The sequence below is a fragment of the Heloderma suspectum genome, chromosome 3 (assembly GCF_057233095.1).
Source record: "Heloderma suspectum isolate Gila_16-S chromosome 3, 16-S_ref, whole genome shotgun sequence".
Taxonomy (NCBI): domain Eukaryota; kingdom Metazoa; phylum Chordata; class Lepidosauria; order Squamata; family Helodermatidae; genus Heloderma; species Heloderma suspectum.
The window spans coordinates 54,709,160-54,731,090 of NC_139460.1; the positions used below are offsets into that span (position 1 = coordinate 54,709,160).

General features: G+C 40.4%; 1 protein-coding gene across 2 annotated transcripts in view; it reads right to left on the minus strand.

The window, feature by feature from the left end:
- CBLB (Cbl proto-oncogene B) overlaps positions 1–21,931 on the minus strand; it is a 135,231-nt gene that overhangs the window by 57,433 nt on the left and 55,867 nt on the right. For both annotated transcript variants that reach the window (XM_084843276.1, XM_084843275.1), the window contains 5 exons: positions 10,966–11,122; positions 9,352–9,473; positions 8,181–8,318; positions 7,472–7,559; positions 2,576–2,707 (listed from right to left, as the gene is read on the minus strand). In XM_084843276.1, the coding sequence (XP_084699402.1) occupies positions 2,576–2,707; positions 7,472–7,559; positions 8,181–8,318; positions 9,352–9,473; positions 10,966–11,122 (637 nt within the window). The remainder of the gene's footprint in view (positions 1–2,575; positions 2,708–7,471; positions 7,560–8,180; positions 8,319–9,351; positions 9,474–10,965; positions 11,123–21,931) is intronic.

Consider the following 21,931-nt stretch of genomic DNA (forward strand, 5'->3'; position numbering starts at 1 on the left):
TTATTAAAATCTGTGACAGTGGGTTCCTTAGACCCAAGCTTCAAATTATAATTTTTAAAAAAGAAACACTGGTGGGATAACCTGCACATTCTGTCGCACGTGGTAGTAACAGTGGGATAAGTACAGAGTTTCTCTAACATGTGGGTTTTAGAACTACATTCATTGACAGCTACAGCATCTAACCAGAACAAGCCCCCAAACACAGGCCTCTATAGGACAAAACCCAAATTGTTAAGAATGCACATTTTCTTCATATGATATGGTGACTCTAGTCACATTGGGAAACCGAGCATGACTTGAAGTATCCCTATATGTCTATCATTTATTGATCAATAATTTAGTACAGAATGGAAAAAATAATATGCTCAAAAACTTACAGAAAGGATTAAGAAACAACATCCCCCCCCACGACCACTGTGGCTTCAAAATTTCCAGGTACCAGTTGGTTACCCACGAACACAGTTCACAGAGAAAAATAAAATCTAATGAAACGTTTAACTTCACTAATTGCGTTTACTGAAACATTCAAAGTCTTACATCTTTTATTTTTACAAAACTTCTTAAATTGCAACGTTCTTGGTGTAAACTCCAGGGCCGCCACTGTAAAGTCCTTGTTTACAGTGGTCCATCGACAACTTGAATCTTGAGGTTTGCAAATGAGCGCACACAACTCAGAGCAATGTAGATCCCTTCATGTTTGTTTACAGGCTATACGTTACTGGCATATCATTGTACTTTGGCCTGCAGCTGTGTTTGTAAAGATGTACAGACACTTTTAAATGCTATTTTGTTAAATTTAACAGCTAGAAGCTTCCTTTCTAAGCAATAACTAAACTTTGACTGGGTTACTTTTAACTGCAGGAGTCTCTTAATCCTTTCATAATTTGTTTACAGGCAGTATGTTACCGGCTTATCACTGCACTTTGGCCTGCACCTCTGTTTATAAAGGTGTACAGATACTTTTTTTTTGTTCATATTTCATTTTGCTCCGATTTGCAATTAATTATGTTTTTTTAATTATACCTGACATTTTTTATATTAAAAATAATACTTTATAGCACATTTTTATAGAAGCTAGCCTAATTCTTAAAAAAAAAAAGCTTTATGGACACAAATAAACTTCTGACTTTGAATGAGAGTGAAAACCATTGTTATTCGTGTGTCAAGAGTTTTCTAATAAGGTGTTTTATGACAATTGGTATGTACAAGAGAAAGAACCCACTACTTTAAAGAATAAGCTCCTCTTACCTTATACATTTTTACTTCTATTTCTATGATTATTTGTATCCTGCTTTTCCCTCCAAAAAGGAAGACCAAAGAGGCTTTCTTATAACACTTTCAAAGAAAATGTTACAGAGCGAATTGACCTTCAGTACAAAATACTCAGAATAATATGTTTTATATTCACTGGAGATTTAGAGTAGCTTATTTTATTAAGAAACACGGATGTTTCACCGTGAGAAAAAAAGGATTGGAAATCTCTCTTTAGGCATGTCTAATGAGCCATTATGACAGCAATTAAACACTAACCACTGGCAAGTAACAACTGACACTTCTACAGTATGTTCCCTTCATTAATTCATTAATTATACTGAAGTTAAATTTGTAATGAAGTTTGGTTAAATAGGAAATGTGGCTGCTAATGAAAGAAAAAGCCCAATGCTCAATTTTTCATTAAATATGACTTGCTAAGGATTACATTTTAGCTTGGAATTAATGATTTTTGTGTTTTGTTGGGGCCAAATATTTCATCCCCACTGACGCACAGAAGGACATACCTCAAAAAACTGCTATGGAGTTAACATCTGCACTTTTACTTGATGATTATTTTTACAGCTGCTCCACCTGAAGACCTAGGAGAGTGTGCAGTCCCTATTGATGAAAGGAGTGGGAGGGATTTTTTTAAATTCAACCCCACCATTTCTATAGCCTTTCTCAGCATACAAAGTACTTAATTCTTCTGATTCTAGCAGACAATCAGACGGATGGAAGTTACAAGGCAATGCCAAAAACAGAATCTAAAATTTATTCATAGTAGATCAATGCCCATCTACACCTGGGGTTTTATTACTGGCTGAGTTTCTTCTCACTAAACTCCTAGGAGTGCTGACTATTTATACCGGAAGACTCTCCCCTAGCCCCACCAACACACATCTTCTCTCCCCCATCTCCCAGTGTATAAAACTTTCTTGAAGAAATCATGCCTAATAAAAAATGCTGCTCATTCATAGCCAGCCATACTCCCTCTTTTGATTCCTACACACTTTCATACTTCCTTTAACTCACATTACTGAGCAACCATGTTCAAGCAGCTACTATATTCTTTACCATTCTCACTAGCTTCTTGTTTGATCCTACACTGGATATTAGCCTAAGGAATTCTGCATGTCTATTCTAATAAGGGAAAGCTGTATAAAAGTGGGGACAAAAATGTTTGAAAACATATTCCTGAAACACTAGTAAAATGATCAGTGAAAAAAGAATCACAACGCATTAGGAAAAGGATCTTAAATCTTACTGATTAACTCACTTCAACAACATATGCATTTGGTTAAAGAAAAGAAAGACAACTTACTTGCCATGCTGTAAGGCAAGATGTGCACATCAGATGCCCACAAGGCTCAATCTTCACGTCTTTGTCATTCTCTGCACAAATTTTACAAAGCTGGAATGTGGAACCCATTTCACAGTACAGTTCATATTGTTCCTGAAAACAAAACTATTGCAGTTAAGTGGCTCTGCAGGGTGATAAGTTAATAGAAGCTTAAGAACTATTTAACTTATAAGCCAGGCTGCATTTTCTAAGTAATATATAGTATTGAGACAATCTATTTGTGAAAACATTCATGATAGAATAACACATGCTTAGTACAATATTTGAAACTTATAAATGTCAAGTGCTCTTTTATAAGCAGTTCCACACATATACTATATTTAATTAATCCCCCACTCCCCAAACACACACACACACACACACATTTTAACCAGAGTCTTACAGGACTGCAAAGCCTAACATATTTATTATGGCATAGGCTTCTGTCGACTAGCATCCATTTCATCTCCTTCCTTCCTTCCTTCCTTCCTTCCTCCCTCCCTCCCTCCCTCCCTCACACACACACACACACACACACACACCGGTGATACTGGAACTATAAGCAGTGAGATCAGAGGGAAATTAAATGCAACAAGTACAAGACAACAACATTCAATTTCCCTGCCCATCCATGGCCCAGTTCGCAGAATCGCAGCTGGGGAAATAAGCCATGGTGGTTATTTCCCCGCCGCATGTGCTGGTCGCACATTGGGGGGGGGGGTAGATAATTACCCTCAGCAGCAAGGCTCGTCGTGTATTCGAACCCAGCCAAGATACCTTGTTGCTGTGATTAATAAGCCACCTCACAACCATACAACAGCCCATGAGTTCTGGGTGGCTTGTTACTCATGGCAACAAGCCACTCTGGCCAGGTTCACTTGACATGACAAGCCACAATACCAAGGGTAATTATGCTAATCTCCCGGGCACATGACAGGTGGTTAACAAGCCACTGAGGCTTACTAACCACCCTGCGATTGTGCGAACCAGGTCCATGTGTTTATATGCCTACAACTGAGGAAGTAGATTCTGGTAGTCCATGAAAACCTTTGCCTTAATAAATGTGCCCTAATAAAAGGCACAAGACCTTTTTTATTGTTTTGCTGCAATACAGACTAACACAGATACCCCTCTGGAAAATATATAGCATTTCTCTCATCATCATCCAAAATATTTTGCTTTAGTTATTAATTTAAATGACTTGGGGGTTTGTTTGTTTTGTAATACAATCTGGGCAGTAGGGGGAGAACATACCAGGAATACAGATTGCTACTGAATAAATTAAATTTCCTTGGAACTTTTGCCATAGTATTTTTAGCTGAGACTGGTTGCTATTAAGAAGAAAACTCTCTGACTCTTTTTCTTCTGATGCTTTCCCCCACAAAAAATAAACATCGTATGCATGTTTAGACAGAAAATAGTCCTACAATTCCCAGCATGCCCCAGCTAACAAGGACTTTTTTTGTCTAAACATACATAGGATTGCACCCCTCCCCCTCCCAATCGTGTCATCTTCCTGGGCTGGGGGCATAAAAGCTAGGCTCCTGCAGGGCTGCTGGGCCACAGCTTGCCTTGGAAGAGACAGGAGGACCCCAACCAAGAAAAACTGCAAGGTGGAAGGAGAGGGAATCTGCTGCTTGCTGCGATTCTGCCTCTGCGAATCTGCTTCTGCCTCTGGGACTCCTGATCCACCACATCACTGTGAGTGTTGCCTCTTCACAGGATTAAAGCCCTGACAGCAGCTTCTCCCAAGACTGCCACCCACTCCCAGCCCAATTGTGTCATCTTCCTGGGCTGGGGGCATAAAACCTAGGCTCTGGTGGGACGGCCCAGCGGGACGGCCACCTAATGGGCGGCACCTAATGGGCGACACCCTTTGGGGGGGCACTTCAGGGGAACACGAGGGCGAGGGCCCTGCCCCTTGTCAATGGAGGGGTGGGGGTATATTGGTTACACATCTATCTTTTGAGGGATGTGCTTCAAAGAAAGAAGGGGAGATGAAAGGACCCAGGGAGCAGCCATCACAATTATACAGGGCAGAGAGCTTTGGTCGCCTTGGTGGATGACCTACGCCAGGAACTGGACAGGGTGAGTGTGTCCCTGTTAGTTCTGCTGGACCTCTCAGCGGCATTCAATACCATCGACCATGGTATTCTTCTGGGATGCCTCACTGGGATGGGACGTGGACGTACTGTTTTACAGTGGCTCCATTTCTTCCTAGCAGGGCGAAGTCAGAAGGTGGTGTTGGGGGATGCCTGTTCGACTCTGTGGCTGTTAGCTTGTGGGGTCCCTCAGGGTTCTGTTCTGTCCCCTATGCTATTTAATATCTACATGAAACTGCTGGGAGAGGTTGTCCGGAGTTTTGGAGTGCGGTGCCACCAATATGCTGATGACGCCCAGCTCTACTACTCCTTTCCACCAGATTCCAAGGAAGCTGTTTCTGTTCTGTCCTTAACTAGCGTTTGGCATCAGTAATGGACTGGATGAGGGAGAACGAATTGAAACTTAATCCAGACAAGACAGAGGTGCTCCTGGTCAGTCAAAAGGCAGATCAGGGAATAGGGATTCAGCCTGTGTTGGATGGGGTTTCACTCCCCGTGAAGACTCATGTTCACAGTTTCGGGGTGCTCCTGGATTCAGCCTTAAGCCTAGATGCTCAGGTTTCAGCAGTGGCCAGGAGTGCTTTTACACAGTTAAAACTAGTGCACCAACTGCGCCCATTCCTGGAGATGTCTGATCTGGCCACGGTGACACATGCCTTAGTTACATCCCGTTTGGATTACTGCAACGCACTCTACGTGGGGCTGCCTATGAAGAGTGTTTGGAAACTGCAGCTGGTCCAAAGAACTGCTGTCACACTGTTGACTTGGGCTGGCTATAGGGAGCATACAACTCCCTTGTTAAAACACCTTCAATGGCTTCCAGTCTGTTTCCGGGCACAATTCAAACTGCTGGCTATGACCTATAAAGCCCTATACGGCTCTGGTCCAGGTTATCTAAAAGACTGTATCCTCCCTTATGAACCTGACCATGTCCTGAGATCTTCTGGGGAGGCCCTTCTCTCAGTCCCACCACTGTCACTAGCACGTTTGGTGGGAACCTGGGAGAGGGCCTTCTCAGTGGCTGCCCCACAGCTGTGGAACACCCTTCCCAGGGAGGCTAGGATGACTCCCTCCTTGAAGTGTTTCCAGAGGCAGACTAAAACATTCTTGTTCCAGCAGGCCTTTGAGACATAGTTGAAACCTGGAGGTAAGCTGCTAAAATGCTGTTTTAATATAAATTTAATTGTATTGTTGTTTAATTATATTTTAACTTTTGTATATTTTCATACGTTTTAATTGTATATGTTTTAATTTTTGTAAGCTGCCTTGTGTCCCAGTACTGGGAAAAAGGCAGGGTATAAATCATTATTATTATTATTATTATTGCACCCTAAATATTTTTAATAATAGTTAATCAAACTGATAGTTCCTTGTTAGTATTGTGTTAGGAAAATATTTCAACAAACTAGAGGGGAAAAACCCCCCAACGGATCTGGGGCAGTATCCAGCACTGCCATACCACTTACGCTATTGACGTACTGCTAGCATAAGCGACCTGTACCGGTATGCCAGTAATGTAAGCGGGCACAATGGGTTTTCCAGGGAAATTACAATTCAAAGCAACAAAAGTAGTGCACTTTCATGTTAATTCCTTATAATTTACCAGAGAAAAGCAAAGTTCAGGTTCCTTCAAGAAAGCCATTTCGGCTTCTCTCTATTGAGAACTAGAACTGCACTACAGTTTCGAATAGCTTTAGACTGATTTGTATTTCAGTTTTCTTTCATAAAATCTTACCTTTCTTCAAGTTCTGTTCTTTTTCCTTAATTAAGGGAGAAATTCTATGGCTGTTGGACGTCCACAGAATTGGTCGGTTCCCGGAGAACCGCCTCCCCACCTCCACCACCTCGTAGGCAGAGCAGATCATCCCCAGGCTCCAGGCTCATAAGAGCAGCGTGGAGTGGGGCAAAAGGGGGCATTCCCAGGGGTGGAGAGGGGTGGTACAACACTTCCTATGCATCATCCAGCCTCCCCACCCTCACTCGGCGTCCCGTGGCTAGACAGCCGAAATCAGCCATCTACCCATGAATGCAGGGCAGCTGGAGTGCAGAGGAGAGGCTGGATGAGAGGCTCCCCTCCATGCTCCTCCCGCCGTGCATTGGACAGGCGATCACCTCCAAGTTCGGAGGCGGCCACCTATCCTGATAGGATTGCTCCCTCAATTTCCTGTTTTTATAGCACTCAAAATACATATCAGAGATATGTTAAGTTATAATTTTCCAATATTTACTTCAGTATTCCTTTATTTTCAGAAGGAAAAAAAGAAAAATAGCATGTCACACTGCAAGAAGTAATTATAGGATTGCTTGGATTTTCCATATAGCATTTCGAAGGACCTTCAGGGGCTTTTCACATTCTAAATTTTAGTGATGTATCATTAATATTTTAAAAAATACTCTGTACTTCCTATCAGGATATGAAGCTAAAAATACGATAAATAAAATGACATATGCATCAGTAAACTTGCTCAACAATTATTAATGGCTGCTTTCATGAAAAATGAACAGTATGTTTGTAATTAACTCTATTAGGGAGATGTACATAGTACACTAAACACTTTAAGGTCCTTAAACATTTTCAAAGTGCCCATCTACAAGCCTATTCTCTTATCCTTTTCTACCAACTTGGATCCCCCAGTCCATCATCTTGGTACTGACTACTTTTAACAGTAGATGAGGTTAATTAATATCTTATTGAAAATGTATAACTTAAATCTATGATTCATTGTTCTACTGGTTAATATTTTCACTGCAAATAAATTGATAATACACAACATACCTGTGTAACTTTTATGTGATCATGTGGGGTGGGTTCACATAGTCCTGTCAGATCAGGATTATAACTTCGTCCGTCTGGATACAGATAGCTGCATTGCAAATAAATAATGTTTATCTACATGTTATGCAAACTAAAATGGCAATACATTTTGGAGTACACAGTATGATTCAAACTCTAACAACTTTTGGAAACAAACTGAGATTGTGACTCTCCAACTCAAACTGATAAAAACTGGTTCACAAAGTCAGTTGATAAACAAATTGTGTATCATATTGGCTCTCAAAAACATTCTACCACCAAGGTTTCAACCAATGGTATATGTGGATGAGGGTTCTGAAGGTTTTCTCTCCCCTCACCCTAATAATCTCTTTCTGATAGCTTTGTCCCAGTTCTGCTTGTCCTTTACTGCAAGATCTATGTTTTTATTGTTTTTCCATATGAACTATCTGCTACTAATTGCATCCTACTTTCCATCTCTATTTTCATTTTCATTATCTAAGTCCGGCTTGCCTAAATTTGGGACATCAGAAAAGTGCTCACAGTTTTTAGGCTTTATATGAAAACCAAACATATACTTATTTGAAGAACTATGATCACTCACCGTAATAATAATCCAAAGCAAAATTAGATCAAACTATAACCTTAGTTGCATCCCATGTGTCAGAGAACTAGGGTTCCTGTATTTAAAGTAGTAAGCATTTATACTCACAATCCTTCCCGGCTTCCATCTATCAGAGCTTGAAATAAAGGCTTATTGTGAGGTATGGTTTGTAAAATATTTCCGTCACCAGTGACATATCCAATGGCCCACTGCCCTAGTCGAGTGCAACTTAATCTGAAAATGTAGCTGTAAGACAAAAGCACAAACTACACTTAGTGAAGGAACACAAGACAGCCCTATTAAAGGATTATGCCTATACTGACTAAATCTAAATTTACTTCCCCACATTTTATAAGTTAGGGGGAAAAAATCAATTTTTTATTTCATGTGTAAACTACAGCACCTAATACAGCGGCCACCTTTGCGCATAATGCCAAATTATAGCTTGTTTAACCATACTTTGTTGAACAAGCCAGAATATGGCTCATAGACAAGTAAAGAAACCATGGCTTGTTCTGTCTAACACCAACTTGTTGTCTCCCTCCAACCTCTGTGAATATCCAGCTGCTATGCCTTTGGAGTAGTTTAGGACTCACACGGCCTCACCTTGTCACCAGTTCTCTTACTAGTGGCCACCTGCAGAAATGGGGCAGGAAACACAAACACTCTCCTCCTTGTAGATCTTCACATGCTCTCCACAACCCCAAGCCAACTACAGCCCTAAAGTTTCCTTCCTTTCCCCCGTTCCTAGACATGCTCTATAGAGAATTGATGCCATTATTGCTTAACCATTTCCTCCCAACTTTCTTGAATGAAATAGTCTTACTACAAGATTTCTTCCTGCAGTCCCACAGACATTTTATGAAATTTGCTAGCCACCAAAAAAGGTAACTGAGCAGCGACGAAGCTCCAGGATCTGTTGGGGCCAGTTGCTAAACACTTTCATGTTTTTTAAAAAAGGAGGATTTAGCACTCATGGTTTTGGAGGAAAGCCTGAATATCTGGCAGCAGCACATCTGGAAGCTTAAAACTGAAAGAAGAGCTCAAGGTTTATTAAACTTTACTATGTAGTCCTAAGTGCATCTCAATTTTTAAAAAACAGATTCAGTCAAGCTAATAACACCAGGGTTGTAGTTCTTCCAATGTGGTTGAGAAACTCTAAAAATGAACTAAGTTAACACTGGCTTTCCAGCACAGTATGAAATTAGAGCAAGAAGTTTAACTGTGCACTCAAGTCAGATGGTCTGTTTCTAATGAAATATTAGTTGAAATGCATTACCTTCCTGGTTTGGTGCTGTATTTCTGTAACCGTGCTTTAACTTCATCGTAAGTCAGAAATGCCATGTATCCAGGATGCGTCACAGCTAAGAAGTTCCAGTTTCTTAAAATTGAACTCCAAGGCTAAACGCAAAGTGAATATATATATATATATGTATAGTTATATTGATTTTTCCACCATCCTTCCTCAAAAGCTCATGCACCCCTCATGACCATATAAGGCAGGGTTAGGCTGCAAGATAGGACTGGTTAGGATATAATTATCCCAACTTAATAAGCCATGGTTTAGTCAGGAATGAACATTGTGCCTTCAGCGTCCTGCTCCCTCACCCATCTCTGCCACTGATAGTTCTACTCTGGGTACTTTAAACCCCAGTTTCCTACTATGTCCAGAGGAGCAAACTGGGGTTTAAAGTAGCCACAACCAAGCACAGAAGCCAGCAAATGAAGGGATGGGAGGGTAAGCTTGATGTTTGCTCTGGCTTAATAAACCATGGTTTATTAAGTCAATATAATTATGTATGAACCAGCCCATAATGACTAGTCCAAGGTCATCCCACAAGCTTCAAGGCAGACTGAATTTGAACCTAGGTCTTTCTAGGCCCAAGTCCAACATTACAGACAGCCAGTCACTATAACAAAATGGCTTTCAGTGGAATGCACGTGTGATATTTTTAAAGTCTACAGAATTATTACTATAGTGCCATCAGTGTACATGAGTAACCTATGTAAAAGTTCAATCCCTGCAACAAGAAATTTAGAATATGCATTTCAATAGGGGTGAGAAGAGAGAAACAAGCCTACATTCTCAGCAGGTGAACAAAAATAACTGTCAATATGTTAATCTAAACTGAAAACAAAACAACTATTTTTTCCTTTACATATAGCATTATTGCTGATAATTTTATCTAGCATCAAGTATATCATTTGTCACAGCAGTCATACATGGGTAATATACCAAACATGGCAACTACTACTATCATGATTTGTAGGTACAGAGTTCAAGAATATAAACAGATCCTATCTCAAACTCTCATACCCAGATACTTAATGTGCCTGAGTCTGCAAGCCGCTCTCTGGCAGAAAAGAATGTACTATACATGTCCTTATTTTTCCCTTCTGCTATTATATGTATTGTAAAGATCAGAAAAGAGAATAGGAATATCTCAGCTCTAAGCATAATAAGGAAGCTGGATATAAGAAAAAGTGAGGCCAAAGTTCATTTATTTATAGAAAGCTTCCACTCTGAACCAGTGAAAAGGAATAAAAACTGAGAAGACAACCTGAATTCACCTTCTGTTTTTTCTGTTAACATTTTCTTGAACAAAACTTGAAAAAGGTCATGACATCTGTGACGATTAACTGAAATACCTATCAAAAAAGCTTTAAGCATAATTTAGATACAACCACAATTACTGAGATGCAAACTGGATAAATCTCACAGTCAGTTCAATCAAACTAACCTTGCAAATGTTTTATTTTTAATTGAGGGGAAGGGTATACGGTACACTTTGAACCATTACTACTGAATGTTTTGCAGGTTTAAAGAAATATACGTAGGTGTAAGCAACACAGAAAGACAATTTTCAAGATTACATTGGTCTGAATATTTTACCTGAAATAGTCTTGTGAAGATATCAAATTCAAAAATTGAGATGTAGTCATTGCAAGTTAAATCAATAGTAGACTTCAAAGCCATTGCTTCCAATCCAGAACTAATCTGATGCACCTCATGCAGACACTGCCGGAACACCTTCCAAGGCACTATGGTTCTGTGGTAAGAAAACAAAATGAATTTGTTATATTGCCATTTTCTAAAGAGCTTGTTCTACTGTATTGTTTCCTTTACCAGAAAGGCTGAAATCCCTTAACTGTTTTCAGAAACCTGCAGCATCAAATATAAAACTGTGACCCCAAGTATGAAAAGGGATCTCAAACCTGTATAATCCAACTTACTGCAGGATTTACCAAACCAGATCAGTTCCAGCAGTTTACAACATCTCCAGTTCAGGAGAGCACCCAGCATTTTCCACTGATCTCAGAATAAGGAAAATTTCCCTCTAACATTCAAATTAAAACTAACCTTCCTGCAGCTTTAAAACTGTTAGCTACCTTGAAGCCCCCAGCCCATTCCTTTATCCTACTCTTCCATGGCCTGATACCCCTTGCTCTTCTTGTGCGTGGATTTTCCTTTCCTTTGAGGATCCTTTTCCCCACTCCCTTCATCTGTGCATCTCAGCAGAACCTTGTCTTCTCTTTCCTGCCAGACTTATCTTTCAGCTCACTCACTTTCCCCCACCCCCCTCACCCCCGCTCTGCTTTTCTTTCCCATCCCACCCCTCCACCTGGACAGAGCTGCACAGCCTCTGACTCCCTGCAGTTCCCTGTTTCTCTCTTCACTGACTGAGGGAGCCTCCATTAATTAAATTGTGATTACTTGCTGTCCCCCCTTCCCCCAGGCAATGGATATGCTCCCATTACTGGACGCTAACAGTAATGATTCCACATGACACCACACAAGCCAGAACCACATGATTTTGGCTTAGCAAGAGAATTCCAGAAAAACGTCTATTTCTGCTTCATTGACTACGCTAAAGCCTTTGATTGTGTGGATCACAACAAACTGTGGCAAATTCTTAAAGTGATGGGAGTACCAGACCACCTTACCTGTCTCCTGAGAAACCTGTACGAGGGTCAAGAAGCAACAGTAAGGACCAGACATGGAACAACCAAGTGGTTCCAAATTGGGAAAGGAGTACGACAAGGCTGCATATTGTCACCCTGCTTATTTAGCTTATATGCAGAGTACATCATGAGAAACGCCGGGTTGGATGAATCACAGGTCGGAATTAAGACTGCCGGGAGAATTATCAACAATCTCCGATATGCAGACGATACCACCCTAATGGCAGAAAGCGAAGAGGATCTAAAGAGCCTCTTGTTGAGGGTGAAAGAGGAGAGTGCAAAAGCTGGGTTGAAACTCAACATTAAAAAAACGAAGATCATGGCATCTGGCCCCATCACTTCCTGGCATATAGAAGGGGAAGAAATGGAAGCAGTGACAGATTTTACTTTCTTGGGCTCCAAGATCACCATAGATGGTGACTGTACCCATGAAATTAAAAGACGCTTGCTTCTTGGGGGAAAGCGATGGCAAACCTAGACAGCATCGTAAGAAGCAGAGATATCACCTTGCCGACAAAGGTCTGTCTAATCAAAGCTATGGTTTTCCCAGTAGTAATGTATGGCTGTGAGAGCTGGACTATAAGGAAGGCTGAGCACCGAAGAATTGATGCTTTCGAACTGTGGTGCTGGAGAAGACTCTTACGAGTCCCCTGGACTGCAAGGAGGTCAAATCAGTCTATCCTAAAGGAAATCAAGCCTGAGTGCTCATTGGAAGGACAGATACTGAAGCTGAAGCTCAAATATTTTGGCCACCTAATGCGAAGAGAAAACTCTCTGGAAAAGACCCTGATGCTGGGAAAGACTGAAGGCAAAAGGAGAAGGGGACGGCAGAGGATGAGATGGCTAGATAGCATCACCGATGCAATGAATATGAACTTGAGCACACTCCGGGAGAGAGCACAGGACAGGAAGGCCTGGTGTGCTATGGTCCATGGGGTCACGAAGAGTCGGACACGACTGAATGACTGAACAACAACAACAGGGAGAGACAAGCCAGAGTTCCTCATTCACCCACATCAATAAGCCAAGTATGGATGGAAGCCCTCTCCTGCTTTCAGGAGCCAAGCAGAGCAATCACAGTAAGTCATGGGTTCCCCCAGAGCCATCGCTTATTGTTATGTCAGAACCAGCCCATTACAAGCATAATCCCTTTTCCCAGTACAATAAAAACACATTTTTTTATTTGTTGTGAGGTGTCCACACATTACCTTATAATGTGTGGTAACGTATAGACACTGTTTTGGGGCAGGGATACTGCATTTTTGAGTGTTCAAATGTACTATTTTGTACATGGGAAAATGTAATACCTACCCTAGGTAATGCCCTTTGTGATGGAAGTGGAATATGCCGATACGGTATTCCAATTTCTGTGTAGAATGCTCTTGAGCAAGTCTTACAGAAACCTCATATTGTTTATGATATAAATAGTGACAGTGATGAACTCCAACCAATACCTATTTCGTACATTTCCTACACAAAGGTGTTGTGTATGTGAAATTTATCCTGACTGAAGTAAAACTTGGACAAAGTGTCACTACAAACGTGAAGGCCTGAGGGGAGGAGAGGGAAATGGAGACATTCAGAAAAACTCACATATGTGTTTTTCTGAAGACCTCTTTTGGGAAAACTGTCAGGAACACTGGGGAAAAAACCCTTCTATAAAATATTTGCTCTTTTAGAATCAGTGAAATGCTTTTTTGAGACAGTATTTTTACTCATTCAAAAGTGCTGTATAAAGATTTTTTATAAGACAATATACAACATTAGAATATATACAACACTCAAATCCAAAATGCATTTTTTTTCATCTAGAACAGTGGTCTCCAAAGTGGGGTGCGCGCACCTCAGGGGATGCGCAAGACAATCCACTGGGGTATGCGAGCTGCCTCCTGCTGCTCCTAGGAATGCTATGTGTGCAAGGAGGGTGGCGGAGGGAAGCAGGACGGAAAGCAGGAAGGAGATTAACCCTTCCCACTCTCCTTTCAAAGCCGAGAAGGAAGCACGCACTTTCCTCTCAGCTTCCATCCTGCCAAAGGAGAGCAGGAAGGGTTAACAGCCCAGGCCAAGCCACCAGTCTGCCAAGGAGTGGGGACTCTGCGCAGGGTGCAGGGCTGGAGACCAGGACTCCTGGCTCTGGTGCAGGCAGGAGCCCGGCCAAGCACGCCTTTCCCCTCCTTGCAAGTTGACAGTGATGCCCTCACTCGATTGTCAGCGTATAGCAACAGTGTGTGCACAGTTAAGTGGATTCACAGATTATATTAATAATAATTTTTTAAGTGAGAGCAAAAAGGGGTTTTGTACTGTTAATAAGTAAAATGAAAATATTAAAAAATATTGTATACTGAAAACTATTCATCTTTATCTCATCATCCTGTAATTTTTATGTTTTGTGTATATTTTATAATGTACATAATATATTAGTATAGTAGTACATGTATTTAATTTATAAATAAATATACATATATTGGGGGTGCGTGCTCAAAACATTTTTCACTGATGGGGTGAGCGATCAAAAAAGTTTGGAGACCACTGATCTAGAGGATGCTGCCATCCTCATGAGAGGCGCATATAGGGGCTTTATTGCTTGTGAAGGCTGCTTGGCTTTTTCTGGTGATCTTGGATCACTTTTGGAAATACAATAAGCAAGTATCTTGCAGCTACTGGAATTACAATGGATTAAATTAGGATTTCTTGTCACTGATCTACAGAAAATAGTCCATAATGTCAAAGTGGGGAAAAAAATCTACATATTTTTAAAATGATTTACAAATAAAAAACTGAAAAGTCTGGATTGCATAAGTATTCACCCCCTTTTCTGTGACACCCCTAAATAAGCTCTGGTGCAACCAACTTCTTTTGGAAGTCGCATAATTAGTTGATTGGAGTCCACCTGTTTGCAATTCAAGTGTCACATGCCCTCAGATTAAACACGCCTGTTTCTGGAAGGCCCCAGAGTTTGTTGGAGAGCATGTCTAAACAAACAGCATCATGAAGACCAAGGAGCTATCAAAACAAGTCCAGGATAAAGTTCTGGAGAAGCACCAATCAGGGTTTGGTTATAAAAAAAATATCCCAAACTACGAACATCCGCTGGAGCACCGTTAAAATGGAAAGAATATGGCACAACCCCGACTCTGCCTAGAGAAGACCACCTACCAAAACTCAGTGACCAGGTCAGGAGGGCAGAGAAGTAAGCAAGAGGCCAGTGGTAATTCTGAAGGAGCTGGAGAGATCCACAGCTGAGATGGGAGAAACTATCCATGGGACAACTATTACCTGGATGCTCCACAAAGCTGGGCTTTATGGAAAAGTGGTTTGAAGAAAGCCATTGCTGAAAAACACCCATATAAAATCCCATTTGGATTTTGCCAAAAAGCATGTAGGAGGTGTGGCGCAAAGCCAACAGTGTCTGAAAATGCCATCCCCACGGTGAAGCACGGTGGTGGTAGCATCATGTTGCGGGGATGCTTTTCATAGATAGGGACTGGGAAACTGGTCAGGATTTAGGGCAAGATGGATGGAGTCAAATACAAGAAAATACTAGAGGAAAACCTATGTCAGTTTCCAAGGGGCCTGGGACTGGGATCGAGGGTCACCTTCCAGCAGGAAAATGACCCTAAACACAGAAAGTTACACTGGAGTGGCTTAAAAACAAGACCCTGAATGTATTAGAATGGCCCAGTCAAAGCTCAGACCTCAATCTGATTGAGAATCTGTGGCAAGACTTGAAAACTGCTGTTCACCAATGGTCCCCATCCAACTTGACACAGCTTGAGCAATTTTGTCTGGAAGAATGGGCAAAAGCTGCATGATCCAGATGCACAAAAAGACTCACAGCTGTAATCACTGCGAACAGTGTTTCTACCAAGCATGGAATCAATGGGGTCAATACCACTTATGCAACCAATAAATGCCATTTTCTTCTTGTTTTATTCACTTTTGTGCCACAATAAAAATATTATGCACCTTCAAAGTGTTAAGTACATTGTGTAAATCAAATGGTAAAAATGCCAATTAAATCCATTTTAAATCCAGGCTGTAACACAACAAAATGTGGAAAAGTCAAAGGTCAGTGAATACTTATGCAAGGCACTGTATTTGAGGGGAAAAATTAAAGCACAATTTGTTAAAGCAAGTGAACAAGCTGGCTCTTAAGAGCTTCTGGTGTACTACACAACCCAAGGACACTCCATCCCTGGGTTGTTCTTCATGATGTCTGAATACAGAACTCTGGGTTGCTGAAGGAGAAACAACCCATAGCTATAACCCATAGTCCGTTCTATGACCCAGGCTTATAATTCTGGGTTGTTTTACCGTGTGAAAAAGGGCAACTAAAATGATCGAGGGACTGGAGCAACTCCCCTATAAGGAAAGGTTACAACATCTGGGATTGTTTAGCTTAGAAAAATGGTGAATAGGGAGACATGATAGAGGTGTACAAAATTATGCATGGCATGGATAAAATGGATAGGGAAACATTTTTCTCCCTCTCTAATACTAGAACCTGGGGTCATCCCATGAAGCTGACTGGTGGGAGATTCAGGACAGATAAAAGGAAGTACTTCTTCACACAGTGCATAGTTAAACTATGGCATTCACTTCCACAAGTTGTAGTGATGGCCACCAATTTGGATGGCTTTAAAAGGGGATTGGACAAATTCATGGAGGAAAAGGCTATCAGTGGCTACTAGTTCTGATGGTTCTATGCTTCCTCCAGTATCAGAGGCAGTATGCCTATGTATACCAGTTGCTGGGGAACATTGGGGGGGGGGGTGCTGTTGCACTCATGTCCTGCTTGTGGGTTTCCTGTGGGCAGCTGGTTGGGCACTGCATGAGCAGAATGCTGGATGAGATGGACCCCTGGTCTGATCCAGCATAGATTTTCTTATGTACTTATGGGTTTTAATTTCATTTAAATATTATATTATGTAGAGATTTTTATCAGAATCCTTGTAAAAAATTTAAGGCAATAGAATGTACAGCCCTTCCACTGTTCAAATTTAAGAAAATAATAATAAAGGTACTGAAAACTGTTGACACACTAATTATTTTTAGCAACGCAAAGGATTGTTCATGATATGGTTACAACTCCCATCCACTGACATTGTTAGGGCATCTTCAATTTTGCTGCCACTACCTATTGGTTCTATTTCACACAGAGACATATATGTATACTCTCATATACTTGCTAGGGATAATTACCTGAAAAACATTAATTACAGCTTTGAAACTGCCATGCTCGCTTAAAATCATATTTGTAATTGAATTGTTACTAATGAACTTACGCAATGGAAAAAAATTAAACACTGGAAGTGTTTCTGTGGAAAATGTTCCATCGCACATCACTGAATCCTATGTGCACTTATCTGGGAGTAACCTCAATTAAATAAAGTAGGTCTTGTCAATAAATATGCACAGGATTGTTCTGCAAATTTCACAAATATGCCAAATAATGCACTGTATTTTGTTAAAGCGGTAAAGTATGTTTAGGTTTGATAAGAAAGTAACTATTGCATTTCAATTTCTCCCCAAATTTCCATCTCTACCCCCAGAAAAAAACCCCAGAAAAATCATGCTTTTTCCATGACTTCAAAATTTCTGGAAATTCTGTATCTCTACACACACACATACATGTCTGCTGTCAGAAGAAATAATAAAAAAAAAACATTCTATTTCTCTTGGATGAAAGTATGTAAATTAACTATGTTCCTTAGTTAATTTTTTTCAGATAATGAGCAGCATCCAAGCTGACATGCATGTTTACATTTATTATGTTGCTCTAGCATAAAGGACCTCTAGCTTTCCTTTCAGGATTCTCTAGAACAGTGCCAGCTAACACTGTCAGTGTTGTGCTAGAGGTCCCCTTAACTAATGTGGTAGTGTTCAAACTGGATAGTGCCCAATGGCTCACGTCTGACTGAAACAATGCTATATAAACAATGGGAGTTTAAAATGATGTTATGGATGGAGCTAATTGTGAGGGCTTTCCCTACAGAACTGACACCCACTGAGTGTTCCAATTCTGTAAGCAAGACCATGAGAGCATCCCCTATCCATGAGACTAGTTCATTCAAATGTTAATCGCTGAGCCACTCAACTGGAACATCTAAGGTTTCTTTTTGACAGCAACCCCAGGAATATGACTGAAGGGCAGTATAAAACAAAACACTTCCAATAAACCAATAAGTAAATACCTAATACAAAATAAAGGGCTCTAGAATGAGTCTAGTAATTACAACAACAAAAGGGTTATAATGTGAATACGTAATACAGCATCACCTCACTTGTAAAAACAGTTTTCCGATAGATCTGTTACTTTTTAAGTGCCGTCTTTTGTTTTCGTAAGTGTTTCTCCTGCCACAACCAGTTAAACTGGAACTACCTTAACTTTACATTACCCTGTACTGAAAAGGTTTATGTTGAAAGGTTAGGTGCAGAAGCCAATTCTAAAACTTGATCCTGCAGTTCTTGCAGAAGCTAAGAGTCTGATTGGATTATTATTATTATTATTGGATTATTATTATTATTATTCACACAGATCTTTGGAGATTATTATTATTCACACAGATCTACATAACATTGCAAATATATGCTGAGAAATCCACAAGTCTTGTGGTAGGCTGAAGTTCAACACATTTCAAGAGATAGGTTTTTCTGTTTATAAAAAACAGGAAAACCACAATGAACAGCAGAAATACAACAACAGGTGCAACAGAAGCTCAAATGTGAATATATTAAAGAAGATAGCTAAGAAGAGTGACCTGCTGCTCTGATTAAAGTATACCATAGCAGGTCTTAATCAATTTTGGCATCTGTAAGAAAGTTATACAGATAAATGTAATGGATTAATATATTCTCTATATACACCTGCCGTTTTCCACCTTCTCTCCCCAAACTTTGCTTTGTATCATAATCCTGAAAAGTAATAACTCATGCCAAGAGGAATATAATTATCTATTCATTCATTTGTCATGTTTCAGATCCTCAATATGGAACAAATCAACATGGAAAGGACAATAAAACCTGGTAAAAATAAAGATTTAAAACACTATCAATAGAAGTTAAATTAAAACTGTTATTAGATACTGATGTAAATGAGAAACAAACAAAATCTGAAAGAATTATTGGGAAAATAGAAAGTAGAGACATAGCAGATTATTTCTAATCAACCCCCCACCCCACCCCGGACAGGTGTAACCATGGTTAACTTGTTACATAGACAGCTGAATGATTAGGGATTATTGGGGTTCCTGCTTAATCCAGGATCTAAAACGATGATTTGATGGTGGTTTTAGATTCTGGGTTAAATGGGGGCTCTGGTTAGGCATATCTCACTGCAGTTTGATCCAGCATGGAGAATTCACAATCCAGAAGAGAGGAAACATGTTATCCTACAGCCCACATCTCATTAACCATAGTTAAGCTAGCAGCATGCATGCACCATCCCCTTCTCAGCAAGAGCCAATATACTTGCATCTAGGCTGTGAGATTTTTCCTCAAGCCAAACCAATATTAGGACTTAATCCAGGATCTAAAAAACATGCTTAACCAATACTAGGACTGTTCTTCTGCCACTGTGTCACCCAACTTCTCACAATTTGCCATTATGACACACATACACACACACCTATACTGCTTATCATAATAGCCTACCAAACTTTCTGAATGAGAATCTCCCAAGTTTGACTGTGAAAATTTGTGCTTGCCACCAAGGGAGAAAAGGTCTCTTGTCTGTGACATCACAGTGATCTTTGAAAATGGTCCAAGCTTCTCAGGGGCCAAGCATAAAAGCAGAGCAAGTTCCTGTCTTCTTCCCCAACTCAAAGGTAGGTATGGTGAGGAGTGCTTTTCGTAGTCCCACTGAGCTTCGGAGACATTTGGAAAACTGCAAGAAGTGGAGGAAGGCAGGGTCTCGTACTGACCTCCCTCAGATTTTGGAAACACTTGGAAAGACGTGAATCACCACTTCAAAGAACCTCTCATGGCTCACATATTAGTAAGGTACTCTTTCCTTCCCCAGGATCTGCAGAACGTGGAATGCTGTGCCAGATTTAAAAAAAAATGTATTGACCAGTGGTGGACAGATTACGCAGAATTCATTTCATCACATGTAAGAAATGTCTTCATTTTGCAATATTTTTCCACTACAATTTAAAGTGAAAAATTAGTCCTGCACAGGAGTTTTATGAAGTACATCATGGAAACAGTCTTACAACCTTCAACTTTGTCAGTTCCTGCACCTAGAACTGAATGAAATTATAGTAGCAGTTTGTGTGGTTTTCTCGGTACAGAATTCCATCCTGCATAGCCATGGAAGATGGGACACAAATGTGTGTTCAGACAATTTGCACGGTGTGCTAATTCAATGACTCATATACCACACAAACACATCGATTTTCATCCCTTCTTCCCTTATCACAACATGGCTGCCACCTTCCTCCTCTTTGATAGGTGATATAATTTATCTAATGACCCTCTTTACTTCCCTCACAACAGCTGTGCTGTCTGCTGACAGTCTGATTAATTCTCAACCGCAAAAGTTAGGAAGTTTGTAGACACTCTGTACTACCAGTCAGCTCGGCCAGTGGCTAGCAGTGCTCAGATATGACAGAATCATGTTTTAGCATAATGTCAGAATACAACTAATTCAATCATAGGTGTACTGAGGTAACAATTCTGACATAAAACAGTAATCCCTCTCCATTTCATCTGTCAGCACTTCCCTTGCAAATATGAGTCTTCAAATTGGGTGACTGGCTCCATCTTGGGGGATTAAACTGGGTACTTTATTTTTTTGATACATATGACCCTAGTAAAATTATTTGCCAGGGTGGTCATTGGTAACCAGTTGCTATCATTGAAAAAACACCTTAATTGTGTTTAAAAAAACCTGAAAACATGCACACAAGAGTACAAAACAACTCGACAAATACAACATATTCTATGTGAAATAAAAATCAGAGAGATGGAAATGAGAGAGAACTCGATTCTATGACAATATATTTTATTATGCCAGTATGCTGCTACCATACCCCATTAACAAATCCACAAAAACAGCAAAGCTGAAGCAAGAAGTTTTCTTAAACATTTTAATTCATCATAAAAGGCATTATCATCATTCTCTTCTTCAAGGGCAGATTCAAAGTAATCTTCTTTGGCAGCTTGGTTGTTCCAATGTTGTACATGGCACATTGCCATGCATGAGAAACCATTTTTCATACAGGTATGTAAGCACTGCACAAGACTGCTTACACCCGCAAGACAACAGTTCCAGAATGGACTCTGGTGTTGGTTTTCCACTAGTAAGCACCTCTGTCATCCGCCATCTGGACTGGGAATATGGGACAGGCAGTTTGCTAACCAAATGTTTGGTAATTAGCATGACAAACATGCTGTTGGAGAGAGTTGCAGCAAGGTAGTGGTTGATGTGATTCTACCACAGTATAACTACACCCTTATGGGCACAGAAAATGATGTACTATTACTCATTTATATCTGTGTTTTTAAGGGTCATACAGATGACATGTAAAAATTTCACCCCATTTTTAGACACATGGCCTGTAGACTAAAGCATTTTATGGCATGTGGAATTAGTTGTGAAGCTCTTTCAGTCACAGCCACTGCATTTTGCTTTATTTTACAATACAATTTACAATATGTTCTGGGCTTTAAATATTCTATATGACACCCTCCTGTCCTGTCAGCTCCCACTCCCCAAAACAGCCTGCCCCCTTCCCTGATAAGCAGCAGTGGCAAGAGCAGCAGTGATGTCATGTACAGAGAGGAAGGAGGCTTGTTCCTTTATTGCTCTGGCAACTAAGTAGCCGCTCACTACAGTACAAAGCCCAGGAGAGGCAGTGCTTTGGAAAAGGACTAGAAGAGAGTACTTTTGGGGA